This window comes from Temnothorax americanus, unplaced genomic scaffold (genome assembly GCF_048541705.1).
Source record: "Temnothorax americanus isolate GAGA-0224 unplaced genomic scaffold, ASM4854170v1 Scaffold14, whole genome shotgun sequence".
Taxonomy (NCBI): Eukaryota; Metazoa; Arthropoda; class Insecta; order Hymenoptera; family Formicidae; genus Temnothorax; species Temnothorax americanus.
The window spans coordinates 3,777,367-3,792,656 of record NW_027509275.1 but is presented as its reverse complement, the minus strand read 5'-3'; the positions used below and the strand labels follow the sequence as shown (position 1 = coordinate 3,792,656).

The window sequence follows — 15,290 nt, the reverse complement described above, 5'->3', positions numbered from 1 at the left end:
GAAGCTAATACACACGCACAAGCCGCAATAGAATTTGTATAAAGAAAGTTATATATATAATATATGCGGAGGGTAGAGATTAAATATAAATTAGCTACACACCAAACAAACTCTTCGGTTAAACTGTATCGAAACTATTTGGGCTTTCTCTCTCGCACTCATCGAGGTCATAAAATGCGCCCGTGATGTACTCTCGTTGCAGTTTGAATGGGCAGAAGCAGACAATAGGCATGCGGATAATTCGCTATAAATCGAAAACCATCGAGCGATATTTGGCGTACCGCTTTTTTCCATCTATCCAACAACCGGCGGAAAATCACGATCATCCGCCCATCTCTCACGTACGCGATGCGAGTGCAGCGATGCGATGTGATGGCAAGAGGGGGGTGCGGGCTGACGCAGCGAGTGTTCTAGGGTCAATCAACACAGTCAATATTGACAATAATAAAGCGAGCAGACAAAAGCGTGCCCCGACAATTCCCGGAATCGGAATGATACGCGACGATCCGCGAACTCTGCATCGCCGATTCTTGAATGTACAGAACGTCGCAAAAATTCGACGAAAATGTATCCACGTCAGATTCATCTCGAGTCTTTTTCCTCTTTCCGCAAGACAAACACATGAATCAAGATTATTTCTGTGATTCGTGTCTTAATTCGTATATCTGATTATTCTCCAGCACAGCGCCAATAAAATTAAATCAAAAAGATGAAGGTAAAATCAAGACTTAACGAAACCAATAAAACCGAGACGCGAGCCGTCGACGTTTAAACGACAATGTTTCTCGGGATTTTCTTGCCGTAGAGCAAATATTTGCATCTCATTCGCGGAGTTCGTTTGACATTAACATAAATAAGCGGAGTGTCCCAGCTGCCTAGTACGAGCTCAAGTGTTTTCCTGATAATTTTCTCTCGTTTAACGGCGGAGCGAGTACACGAGTCCTATACTCGAGCTGCGCGCTGCTCGCTCTCGAGTGTCGTTTAAACTTTAATTTCGGTGATTCTCCTTCTCCGGCCGATGAATTACTCTCGTCGTAAACGAGGTCGAACGACGACACGTGGCGCGCGGTAACGCACCCTCGTTGAACCATTTTCGAAATTTGCGGCTCAACTGCACCGCAAATTACACCGTCATTATGAAGTTAGAACAACAATGAACGAACGAACGTTGAAACGCCTCTTTATGACCGATGTTGCCGCAAACGTACTTATGATCCCCTCGACTTCTCTTTTTTTCCTTTTCATCTCTCTCTTTCTCTCTCGCTCTTTTTCTCTTCCTCTCTCTTCCAACAACTGCAGTGCGGGAAGTTTGCATGAATATTCATTTAATTAAAACCGAATGACCGAGCCGCCGTTATTATATAACCCGGTGCACGGTACGTATGCGCTTTCGCATGCTCTGGAGACGACGCTGTATTACGTAGCGTAATAATATGCAACCGCCCAGTTAATAACGCACCGATAGATTTACCGCCTTCTCTTCGCTCGCGGTCGTTTTGCCCGCAGTGCCCGCGTTTTGTCCCTCGGGCACGGGGCCCCGTTTACCAAGACTCAATTCCAACGGTCTGGCGGGCGAGAAAAGCGCCGGCAATTAAAATTGCTCGTCGGCATTCATCGCGGTCAAAAAGCGCGAGTGTACGGCGCCACGACCTTCCCTACATACCTTGGCACCAGCAAAAAAATGGAGCGGATTTACGCTAAACGCGCAAAAAGGATAACGAATGCGCGCGTCCGCCGGGCAAATAACGCGCATTTTGCATACTTCGCCCGGGCATAACTTCCCCGAGCTAACGCTTCGCGTATTTACATTTATAATTTTTTGTCTATCCCACGCGCTCGGGACGGCGATCAAAATGCAAATGCGTTATCGACTGCGGCTCCTTTTTACAGCCCGACGGAAGAGAGAAAACAGTGCACAGAAATCGCGCAGCCTCGTTGTTGCACCCAGACGCAGTGCTTCGTAACGCGATTACCCGATGGTTGCCAATATAATAGTGATAACGCGGCTGTGTTGAAGCGCGAATAACGCGTTTCCCCTGATCGCGTTTAATCGTGCGGAGTTGAACGGACGCACGGAATTCGAACCCATTGCGCAATTTCTTGATCGTGAAATGCCATTCTGCCGCTGATACGAGATAATGAGAAACCGCGCGGCACGCGAGGTGCGCGTTATAAATCGTTTCGCCGGCACGAAAGCGATAGGAGAGCTGAAAAGCTCGACGAGCGAAGTGCTTCTAGCACATCTCTGAAATTATTATAATACGTTGAATTTAACTTGAGGAACTGCGTATATCAATCCGACGATGGCTAGTTCACGAACGCAAATAATTAAGAGGTCGAGGCACCGTAAAAACGTTTCTTCAGAAAAATTACTCCGAACTTTGAAATACTCCGAAGGTGATGTTTGCGTACAGTTGTAATCATAGATGATGGCGCAACGCGAATAATAAAAATGCTCTTGTTTGTGACATTCTCGCCGTGATAGATACGTTTCTATCGCGGTAGAAAACGCGGTTGCGACATATGTTCGTAATTAACCGTGTTTTTATCACACCCGCGACATTTCGGAACGTCGCGCGATAACTGATTCTTATCTGAATGATAAATGATGATTGAAATAAATTGAAACGTGGTAACGTTTGTTCGTTCAACGCTCAAGTTTCCCTCAACAGAAACTTTATCGCGGCGTCGCGATTAATTTGTTTGACACGATTCGATCGAAAATAGCGAGGCCTTATCGGCAGAATTAAATAAAAAATTTTGCAATCGAGACAATCCTGGCGGCATCGCTATCGTGCAATCGTATCGCTGTCGTAGGTTGAAACGGTTCTTCGTTCTGACTCATTGGCGTCGTTGGTGAGAGGCTACGACGCTGCGACGCGAGTTATGCACATTGTACACACCCGTGACCGTTTATTTATGTATGCACGCAGGATCGTGCGTAGAATGCAGCAACCATTCGCGCGCGTGAAGCGTAAAGGCACAGTGCGGGTTAAACGTTGGTATATCCTTCAGGATGGGATATTACGCGCCGCACATTCTCTCGGGTGCAATTTATATCCGACGTCATAAACGTGAAGCGCGGTCACCTTGTTTATGGATCGGCAAAAATGCGGGATACGCATGTACGGGAAAAAGAAATCGCGTATAAAATAAATTGTATCGGACGAGTTGTTTTCGCGTATGTACGGTTGAAAGTTTCGGTTCGTCCGCACGAATTATCACCGAAAGTGCTGCGCCCGAGTCGGAAAATGCCGTCGCTCGCATATTGTTGTACGGACAATCGAGTCCGCGCGTACATACATTTTTACAAGATCGCGTTCAACGCGTTGCAATTATTTTTGCAGCCGACGTAATGCGATACGAGAGCGATACCTATACGAAAAGTCTGTTACTGTATGTGAAACATGAGAACGTCACTTTACGTTTCAATGGTAAATCCACCGTAATACAGTAATTAATTAATTGTCGAGTAATATAGCGCAAAACGCGTAATAGTGAGAAGAATCCGTCGACTCTTGATGTTCCGACAATTGCGATTCTTTTAGACGTCATTTACGTCTCCTCATTGCGTTATTAAATCAAAGACAAGTTAACAAGGGAGCTTAAATAACGATCTTTGCTATGGAGCAACGTAATGCCCGTATATCAGACTACGGATTGGGATTGAGATTGGATTGAAATTTGACCAATCAGATCGAGCAAAGTTTACTAAACTTGAGATCAGTTTTCTCTGTTCTGATTGATTAAATTTCAATCCAATCTCAATCCCAATCCGTAGTCTGATACGGACTTAAGTGTGGCAGCAAAAGCAAATGTGACATCGATTGTTCGACGATAACTATATAGATACTTCATTCCGATCGCATCGCGTGGTCTTTCCAAACGTACGCGAGTTCTCAGGTCCTCACGTGTGAGGAGATATGGTGAGAGTGTCGACCTTGCACTGGCCTCGGCCGAAAGAAGAGAGATGGAAAAGAAAAAGAAAGAGGAAAAAGAGCGCGTGCGGTCTTCTCGCGAGATCTTGCGGTCCACGAGAATCCTGTTACACCGGTATTTCCATGCTGCACCGGAGTATCCTCGCGTCGGAGCCGTTCGATCCTCTTTTGTCCATGTCTTGCTTTATTATGAGTATTATGAGCATTATGACCGCGTTGTTCTGCGATGCACGCGACGTTAACGAAATATGAGGTGTTCCGAAAAAGAAGTGATTATTTATCCAAGATTTATCGCGCGCTTACGTACGTAAATAGGAAAGTTGTTAATGAGAAGCAGATTGCAAATCTTCGAATTAGAAGTCACGTCTCCCCGAAGTTCCATCGTTTTACGAGACTTCCCGCGATCGACTTATCCAACTTCCCAATTTACGATTAGAAGTTGTCGAATAACGGACACGTCTTCCTTGATGTAACGGAGAATTACGAGAAAATTAATTTTAAAAAAATTTTATTACCGTCTCTACACCTCGAATGTTTCTTCCGACCGCAAACCGATCGTCTTTTTTCGACCTGTCTCGAAACATTCGATCGGTTGGACCGAAATGCTACACCTCGACCACTTTCTAGCATATCGACGTAGCTCGGATTTCAGACACTCGGGTTAAGAGCTGGCTCGTCTGGGCTTTGCGGGCGGAACTGGTCTCTCGAATCCCACCCGTCGCGATTCGAATCTTCACGTGCATTCTCCTCGCGAGACGATACGTGTTTGCGTCGGTCTCGACGTTTTATCCGCGGTTCGCAACGAGGCTATACTAAAGATTCTTTCCAGGATTTTTTCGAAGGCCCCCCGGAGGACGACGAGTATCTTTTTCTTTCCTTTCTCTCATGATAATAGCCACGTTGGAATTTAATATGAAATTATGTTATATGATGCTATTCAAAATACACGAGGATATTATCAACGACATAAAAATTGTATCAGTGGCCACAATTTAAACGTGATTTGAGGACGATGCGGGAGACAATTGCGACAGAGTCAGAAACTAACTCCCCGAATCATTTATTGCGCGCTGGCACGAGCGCAGACACAAATATTTTTCACCTGGATACATTGCAACGCCATAGTGTCGGGAATTTTTAGTAGCCAGACACAGACACGCGCGTTTACTACGCGTCGGGGTGTCACGGAATATGCATGAGCGAGTAGAGTGAGCACTATATTCGTGGCACCAATCAAATGTTCTGCAAATAGATTACCACGTGTTCCAGGTAATCCTATTGTCTATCAGTTTTCATCGGCGGGTCAATTTCAAATTATAATTGAATTGCAAAATCGGTCTGTCAGCGTGCCAGACGTGGGATACATTGATCGATAACCGATCATGGATGGACTGTGAGATAAAGAAAAGGTATAAATGCACCATTTTCACGATGATAAATCCTGGAAAATAGTAAGAAACGTTGGACTAATTAATGAGAAAATTAATTTTCCGTACTAACGCGAGATATATCGTGCAAAAAAGAAACTGCAGGTTCTTATCCTCGTGATAATAAGTAGTGGAGAAACGATGAGAATGTGTCGGATTAATCTCAATCAGGAAATTAATTTTCAATTCTATCGTGAGATTTATGAAAAATCTAATTTCCTCGATGTAATATTGAATCAAGGACACATGTAATTTCCGACGCATTCCTGCACGGATATTTGTAGGCTCTAAGAATTAGGTATTCTACAGCGTGCTTCTCTGGACACTCACGACGCGTAATTCCTCGTCCTTTCTCTTTCTCCGCTTAGATATCGTCCGTTTTTTACCGGACCGTTGCTTAGCAGTTGAATTAAGCCGCGTTACGAAACGCGGAGAAAAATATTGAAGCATTAGTTAATTTCTGACAAGTTCTCGAACCTTCGTGAGACCTTCGCGTCTTCCATTATTAAAGGTTTTCAACAACCCGGTAATATCCATCAAACTTTCGATATTAAAATATTTGAATATCCGGATCAAATGGAATACTGAACCTTTTAATCTTAAACATTTTTTATTCCTACGAAAGGCCAGCTATTTGAATCTCCAAATGTTTTCGAAGCTGAACTTTTAATATCGATCGCAGTATCGTAAATCTGAGCGGGAAATGCATTCGTGAAATATCTATGTTCGCCTTCGTGTCTGCTACACAATTGACTATAAATTTCAGGCGCGGTACAAGCAGATATACTCGGTAAATCGCTCTTCAATTCATCCCTTATATCTTGGGCGATATTTGTAACAGCGGATTGCAGTTGCCGTCTTTCGGCGATCTGGAATCCATTCTCCAAATCGTACTACAGGGACAGTTCTTGAGAGGCCTTCTCCGACTCGCCGAAGAGATTACGGGGAGTGCCGGCAACTCTAGCTACTATCGGACGAAGTTCTGTTTTATTCGAAACCTCGGTACGCGACCACCACCTCGAATGCAATCGAAATTTATATCAATCACGTAGGCTCATATTTATAATCGTTGACTATATAATCGACACGAATCTCGTATTAAAAAGTATATCGAGTGAGATGTTTAAAATAAAATTTCATTGATATTATACATACATTATGTATCAATCATTTTAAGTGAAAAGCGAAATGATTATCCTCTTACCTGAAACTTGACATCGTTAAAATATCGTTCGGACATTATAGAACATTCTGCGATATTACATACGTGATGAAGTAGTTATTAGCGATATTAAACGATATTAGCGTTTTTATTTCAAATGATATAAAAGTTCAATTATATACAAAAAAGGATGGATAGGCTAAAAATTAGAATGCTAATGTGCAGACGTAACGAGTGTCAAATCGATTTGCAAAATCTATTTATTAAACTGCGTATGCCATCAAGACTGGATTCTGTCTGGAAGCTGAGTTATTCATACAGCAAAAATGTGTAAAAAAAACTATAAACTACGAGGGTTAGCATACTTCCAAGACATCTCTCGATTCACTCAACAACGTAAGCTCGTAAATGCAGATCGATATACTCGCCGCCCCTTTCTGCCCTTTCGAGCGATTTTAGAATTGTGCGGTGAGAAAGTATTCCTTGAATCGTAGCTTTCTGGGCCGGTTCCAAGGAAACTCTCAACTTCCAAGTTGGCGTTCGTATACTACGTCTCGCCACCGGAATGCTCCCGATTTCGCGGCGCTCTTCCTCCTTTTATACGTCCGATAAAGTACCGCGTAACTACCGACCGGCAGCAGAGAGATAACGATCCGAAACTGAATAGTTCCCATCGCTCGCGCAGCGCTAAAATGTGGTTTATACAACGCCGGTTCACACTCGTAAAAAGAAAGAAAAACAGATGACCTGTTTCAGACGTACTCTCCGTCTCTGATGTATATCCTTCATCTATCAACACTTCTAGACTCAATCACTCCTATCCATCAAACGATTTATATTCGTGAATGATTTATTATCATCTTTTTTATTTCAAGAGACCAGACCATCGATAAACTTCGTTCCGCTTTCCGCTCAAGAGTTCTATCCGAAATCGAACGGACGTCTCTTCGGAAAGCCTCCGGGAATTTTGAACTCACCGAGGGAGTGGTACTCCTGTGGGTTGCCGGTCTGGGATGCGGCAAAGATGTGTTCTTAGTAGCCGGACCCCCATTGCAAGGTCTCTGGCCGGTGTCTCGTCGGGAGGGCGGCGGGGGCGGCGGCAGCGACAGGGGTCTGCCGCCACTCCTCGGATGCTGCGGTGCAGCCTGGAATTGGGTCCAGGACTGACGCGGCAAATATCCCGTCGTCACATAGCCGCCCGATATGAACTGCGCCGAGCCGTTCAGATATGGCGGCGTCATCACCGCCGTTTGCTGTGCCGTTTGTCCGCCGTTTCGCATCTTTCGCACGCTATTGCGCTCGTCCTTGATTCTCGGTGCGTCTCTGCTGCAGATGACACCGATGCTGATTGCTTGAGAAAGGAAACTACTACGTCAACGCACTGCACGTCCAATCGCGATGGTCCTTGGCACAACGCGCGTACCTCTCCTCATCGTCGAAACGCACGCACATTTGTGTCTCGTTACTGAATATTTTTAAGTTCCTGGAGAGATTCGATTCTTGGACGCTTTTATGAAAGAAAATGTGTCAGTCTTTCAATGCTTTTAAATTTTATGTAATTTATCTGTAACTATAGAAAGATTTTAAAAGATTACCCAGAATAATACGAAAATTAATTTTCATCTCTTATAACCCGAATAAAAATTAAATTTTACAAAAACACGTTTAGTGGATCTGCGTTTGGAATGGCATCTTAATTCGCATGAATCTCTCTCTGAGAAGATATTGTTTTGTGAGGTAACGTTGGCGCATCTACAGACGCATATTATAATATAAAGTCACTTCAATTGTAATTGGCAGACGCTCAAAGGCGAAGCTGCAGTTCCGTTAGCCCTTTCTTTTCTTTTTACGCTTCCTATCGCGTTCTGTTGTCCTTCATTATATAGCGCTACGCTACCGGGGCAGAACAAAGTGTCGGTAAAGGACGCGACTGTGCCAGTAAAAAGTTCCAAGGAGAGTTCGACAAAAATGTAGCGATGTAAAAAGGGCATCTAATGCAAGAGAGAGAAATCGAGCAGTCGTCCTCATCGTTCTGCGGCTTTTTCCGTGAGCGAAGCTCCGGAACACGGGCCGCTCTCGAGAGCCTCTTGAACGAAATCGATTTCACGGACGTTTTCGAGAGTTCGAGCAACACGGTCGATGTTAACGGAACAAGAAGTGTACCGTCCTCCTCGATTTTTATTGCTGACGGTGCAGAAGAACGTTTCGCTTGATTGCAAAAAAAAAAACCATAAAAACGCGGCAGCTGCAAAAGTCTCGTATCTTTGGAACCATAAAACTGCATTCGACTAATATCACCGTAACTCGGCCTGGATCGCACGAAGCTTGAGATGTCGCAATCGGATCAACCGACGTCGCGAGGAAGTGTTACAAGTTACAAGTTCAGTGCCAAACGCAGTGCCAAACGCTTGCCCTCGTAAAAATAGAAAACACCAATCGCAACGATAATCTAGGTCAATTCGAGCAAGTGGGGGGAGGAAGTTAAGACTGATTGGGTGCAGGCGCGATCAGATTAAATTTCGGCTTTGCGACGGCACATGGCCGGAATATCGATTGGCGAAGAGTCGCGACGGAAGAATTCTCGGTCACGATAAGAATAAATTATGCGGGCTGGCTTTGGCATCTTTACTTCTCGTAGAAAAGACAAGACAAAGAAAGAATGATAAAAAATAACGAGCTTAGTCCCTTGAAATCTCCTCGGAGGAAAATATCATACTCTTGAATCTTTAATCGCGTATCTCTCAATCTTATATTTTCTCTCTTTTGTCGAGAGTCATTATTCATATTCATGTTGGCGATCGCTTTGTGATCTTTCATATCAATGCCACGGGAAAGAAAAAGAGAAAGAGAATCAGCAAAGTCGACAAAGGGAGTAAAATAGATCGCTTGCGGCCGATATATCGATCGTGAAGAGAGAAAACAGACGGCTATCGTGACGATCGTTCTCGCAATCACACAAGCGCGATTCGACATGCTCGAATAATTTTCAGGATGGCAGCTTCCGCCGGAAAGTCCGCGCCATCACCCTAGAAGATCAGGTTCACTGCACTATCGATACCCGGTGCCGCTTGCGCGGCATTAAATCGTCGAGTTGGACGGTGATTAACTTGCGGCCACAGTGCAGATACTCTCGAACAAGCGGAAGAGCGAGACCGGCCATGGCTCGGCCTTTCCGCTTTATAACCGCGGGAATGTCTAGAAATTCGCTCCGCGAGGTTCATTCACTCTTTTTCACGCTTTTTTAATCACGCTTATGACACGCGTAACACACATCCGCGCCAACCAGAAGTTTCACAACAAATCTTACAAAATGCATCGCATATTCGGCGCACACAAATATTCACCATTTTTTATCATCATCAAATGCTACGATTGTCCGGAGTATTCCTCGGCTATCGAACCTCGGAGCACTAGAAAGATTAAGCTGATGCCACAAATATGGTGATCAAGAGCATATAATTATATATATATTTTTTAAGTTTAATGTATAACGTTTCTATTTTTCATGATTTTCTAAAGTTTTATAACATGCATAAAGCTTTAAAAGGCCAATTCCTTTTAGAGTGACGCAAGTCGACACAAGTGTCGTTCTGTCTTTGTTATTTATTGAATGCCAAGAAGGATAGAACGATGTTTGTGTCGACTTGTGTCACTAAAAGAAATTGGCCCAAAGTATACTCTGTTTCTAATTAAATTCGGAATTGGATTGTAATACGCAGCATGAATTTGTGGTTTTGTGTCACTGTATGACGCGCCGTAAACACCAGTTATTTGAAACAAAACGCCTGGCTTCGCGATGAACCGCTTGAAATACGATAGCGTATTGTTCCCACTTTGCTCATTTCCAAGTAGACTCTCGTTTTCGGTCACCGTCGTGAAACCTGGCCTTTGTCCTCGCCGCGGCCAGTGAAAACGTGGGAGCATACACGCGCCAGGTACAAAGGAAGGATGCATTGCGTCGCGCGGGGAAACGGGCATAATTGGACCATTCGCCACTGTTTCTCCTAGATCAAACGCTGATGGATATTCCTGATGAATTATCTCACTTATACGTTGATGCTAAGATACTTTTGTATTTGCACTTGCGCGAATAGATCGTACAGCTCGTTGCAAGTCTAAAAAAAAAAAACAGCTAACTCATGATGAATCAAATTGAAAAGTTTCGCGAATTAATTATGTTGCATATATATAGGAGATATTCGGGATTTGACAAATTATCCTTTATCTATGGATCCTGTGATAATCTGTAATTCGTATTCCCCTCTAAGAAAAATTCTCCTTAAGAAAAATCAAAACCGAAAAAGTAAAGAATGCGTAAAAGGTGGACTCGACGGGTCTGGAACGCTCGGTGTAGCGATACTAACGTGTGCATTATATACGTCCGGAGGGTCAGTCACCGTTAGACGATAACCGAGCGTCGGAGTAACAAGCGCGACGATTTTTCGAAATGCACACGCACACGTATCCTATCCATCCTGCGTACGCGTGTGTACATCTCGCGATTACACGCGACGCATACACACACATACGTTCCTAGGTTGTCCGTTATTCCGGAATAATTGGGACTCTCGGCTACCTGCACGTGCGCGAACGACGACGACGACGACGACGACGCGCACTTTCCTAAGCGCGACGGCACGCCGCGCGCCGAGGAGGCGAGTCGCCGCTTGGCATTCATTACGCCGTTGTCGTTAATTGTTAATCGTGACGCGTAGGCGGATACGAAAGCGTGCTTTATTAGGATCGCCATATGCCGTGGGATCAACTCTGCACCATCTTCTTATGGTACGCATCGCTGACGCCGGAAAAAGGATCGTATCGCGAAAAAGGCGCTGTGCATTTTCGCACTAGCGACTGCTGTACCAAACACGATGAGAAGATTGACACAACGTAGAGAGCTCGAATTTTACGTTATTAACTTTTGAAATGTATAAAAGTGTGCAATGATGTCAAATGTATAGAAGTGTATAAAAAAGCGTGATGTGTCTCCAATAAAAACTTCTTATTAACTGAATTATAACGGGTATTTAATGAATCCTAAACCGTTTCGTTAATACATTGTGGAAGTGCAATATTATTTCTTCTTCCTCCAATTCGTTACGGGTTGAATAGAAATTTGTTCAAGTAATTTCAAGTAAATTTTGCGTCAATAAAATTGTTATATTTTCCATTGACGAGCTTAGTTAAGGTACGTCAAATATTAAAGGATTAAAGAAGAAAAATGTACGCGAAGCTTTTTGTGATGGATTGTGGTCGATTTGAAATTTGATATAATAGTGCCATTTAAAAAATGGACGCAGCAGGAAATGCAAGTTACAGTTAGATGAAGTACAAGTATATAGATTACGTAGAAGAAGCGAGTGTATTCCTGATCCGTGCGCTGAACGGAGCGAAAGTCGGTGACCGATATTTCTTTTACTTGAGCACGCGCTGCAAGTGTAATATTATCTCGTCCGTTTAGGACTTTGCCGACTTTGCATGCGCGTTTTTCCACGTTGGAAATCTAGTTAGAAATCTACGTGGAGAAAAGTCGGGCGTGGAAGTACCAGGAAACGTAACGAATTTTTAGCGCTCGCGGCATTAGTAATGACGCTCTATGCAATACGAAAATAATAATTACAGTAATTATATCCAAGATGATACGCGTAAGAACGTAACACTTCAGCAGCTTCGAGGAAATATAATTTCCTGCAAAGAGACGAAAGGATGCGCTCTGTTGCGTTTTATTGGTCTATTACCGTAAGAAGAAAACGATATCGTTTTTCACGCCGATTTTGATGATTTATCGTTGTCTTCTTGATTGAAACTCTTCAATCTACGATGAGATAATTCCGGCATTATTGAAGAATATTTACCGCAACTATGAAGTTTCAGCGTGTCGAAGCTTTCCCATCCAAATCCGTATCACACGCGACGATCTACAGAATGCAACCGAACGAAATTGCTCGTTCGTCAATTTATTCCCATGACGTTCTCGCGGTTGTAAGGAAAGCTGAGTTTTTTCGTTTGCGATTCGAAAAGTCGCGAGCTTCGCTGTCCGTACAACGGCAGCTGTTACTGAAAACCGACCGAGCGCGCACGAAGAAGGAACGTTTAATTCTAATCGCGGCTATAGCGTTCTTACGAGCCAGGCGCGACTGGATACCGTTATGCCGGCTACTGATGTAAAAGTTACGCAAGCAGATATCGCCTGCGGTTATAGAGAGCTTCTGTGAATCTGATACCAGGGCAGGATGCACGATCTTGACGATCGATAAATGACAAGCCGGGCATCTCGGTACGTCCAATTCGCGTGGGAGCTGTCGAGTAGTCGTTTCTATAACCGTCTCTCTACTAGAGATGTCCGCTTTTACCGCTGCTTTAGAAAGGCTGCTCGGCACGCGACCTGGCATTGTGTATACACTGTATACATTAAGCAAATTCTTACATGCAGAAATCTAGGTATTAAGAACGATGCAAACGAATCGCGCGAATTAAGGCATCGTAAGTTCAAAAAGTAAAAATTATGAGACTCGTATGATCCTCCAGTACGTAATCTGCAGCATCAGTTTGGGACAGATGAAATACTCGGTTTGCGAGCGCCTATAGTTTCGCTCGTGGCAAGTTACAGCTTCTCTGCGATTTAAATTGCAACCCTATCGCGAAATCGATATCCTGCTACGCACTGGCGCGCTGGAAAAATTCGCGAGACGTCTAATTTATATAACACCTCGGCCGTGTACTCTTCGATTGCTTTTCTCTTTCCGGCCGGGGGCCAGTGAAAGTGAGCGAGTCGGCGCGGATAATCGGCCGTCCCGTGCGACGGATACGCGATAACGCGATCGCCTCAACGAAACTCGTTTCTCCTCGTTCCCGATGAAAACGTCGCGTCGCCGCGACTAGGTTTTTCTACACGGTTCCGCGGACAAATATACAGTAACGCTTATGCGTTGATTCTTTTAACTGCACGCGCGCAAAGTACGCGAAAGCTGCAAGTGCATATGTACGTTATGAAATTATATTTTTAGTGAAACCCGCATCATGTGAAAAGTCATAGACATAACAGCTCAATGTAGCGTACAAGTTTCTACGTAACTGGCATAACGAACGTTTAAAAATGCAATGATACGTCCGTAATACATGTACGAGGTGTGTTACGATATGTGTGACGCGTATGCAGTGTCTCAGGTGGTTAATCGTAATTAACGCGTGACAGGTGATTGGTCGATTTTTAATACGTGATAAGAGTTACGTAAAACGCCAAAGCAGTAACGACCGACGAGATATACGACCGATCGCTGCTAAAATTCATCGTTTTTTCCGGAGTCTAACGTGTTTGGTAGCTTATGAGACAAGATGGATATCTACTTTGCCCAGGTCGCGCGCTTACAAACAATTTTCGGCAAGCGGCTGCGTGTATTTTAATTAGAAACGCGAATCAGGCAGGTGTGGAACCTGTTTCTCTAATTCCCGAGAGACGGCGAACGGATCGATTAAGCGTTTCGTTGGCAACGCTCGCGAGGAGAGACGACACAACACACGAAAGAAATTTAATTTCTTACAGTGCGAAACAATTCTTCGCAGCTGTACTCGCGGTATTTTCATGAAAAAGCATTGCGAGAATGGTTATTTGTATCAGTAAGTTGAAAGCAACGACGAATTGTCAAAGATTCGGTTTCTCGACTTTGTTGTCGCTGTGACAAAGGTGTAATTAAGAAAGTTGCCCATTATCGGTAATTAACTGGAACAAAGCGGGACAACGTTACGGCTACAATGCTGCTGGATGTTTTCCGACTAATTGACGGCAAGAAAACGCTTTTCCGTCGTAAAGCGAGCGTGCAGTTAAGTAATGGCCACTTTCACTCATTTCCACAGGGCGACCCTCAAGATTTGCTTCCTTTGTATGAGAACTCTCGCGAATGAATTGCAACGCGACAGTCGCGGTTGTATTGTCGCCACTGCTATCTACGTCTCACCTTTTTATGATCCGAGACAAAGCGCGAAATGAAGAAAATGTGAAAATTTCGTGAAAAATGAGAAAAATAAAATACGAGAAATTTCCATTTGAATAGAAATTAGAGAAAAAAAACGCAAATAACATTTAGAAAAGCTCTTCTACGTTAAACGTTTAAACGTTCTACATGTAGAAACGTTTAAAGTGGAGTGAGCAATTACTTGCAATGAATGGCGAATGAATTTTAAAGAAGCACTGGGGCCATTTCCGCAAAATACTAGGAATTCGGATAATTATCACGAAGATCGCCGGTTTACTCCTAGATATCTACAAACATCGCTGCGGACTTTTCTCGCGGATTATCCTCGACAATGGAATCGCAGAGAGAGAGAGAACTGTGCCCACCTCCCGAGAAGGGATAATTATTTCGAGCAGCCCTCTCTCTTTCTCTCTCTTTCTCCTTAGCCCTCAACACGGACGAGGCGAATCGGCCGTTTTATGCTCTATATAGCTCAGCCATCGCCGCAGAGAGAATTAACCTACCGTGCCCGAAAACACACTACCTTACTTATAGCCGCACGAACGTCCTGGTTGACGGATAAATCGCACACGCGCTTCAAAAGATTTCGCGTATAAGGAATTAAAAATTGAGAATAAAAGAAGACTGAGAATACTACATTCTCCCGGATTTGCTCCCATTTTGTTTGACTATATTATTTCTTTATCAGTTATCTTATTTATTAATTGCTGTTCTTTATTTCGCATACAACAGAGCAGCAATTTGCCAGTCGCAAATCTGTCGTGCGAGTGTCCGTACGGACAGAAAATAA

At 43.8% G+C, this 15,290-nt stretch overlaps 1 protein-coding gene across 6 annotated transcripts in view; it reads right to left on the bottom strand.

The window, feature by feature from the left end:
* Gckiii (Germinal centre kinase III) overlaps positions 1-15,290 on the bottom strand; it is an 86,437-nt gene that overhangs the window by 19,268 nt on the left and 51,879 nt on the right. The window contains exon 2 of one of the 6 annotated variants that reach the window (XM_077401241.1): positions 7,505-8,097. The exons of 4 other annotated variants lie outside the window; for them this stretch is intronic. In XM_077401241.1, the coding sequence (XP_077257367.1) occupies positions 7,505-7,807 (303 nt within the window). In that variant the 5' untranslated portion in view covers positions 7,808-8,097. The remainder of the gene's footprint in view (positions 1-7,504; positions 8,098-15,290) is intronic. One more of the 6 variants, XM_077401242.1, reaches the window with a different exon arrangement.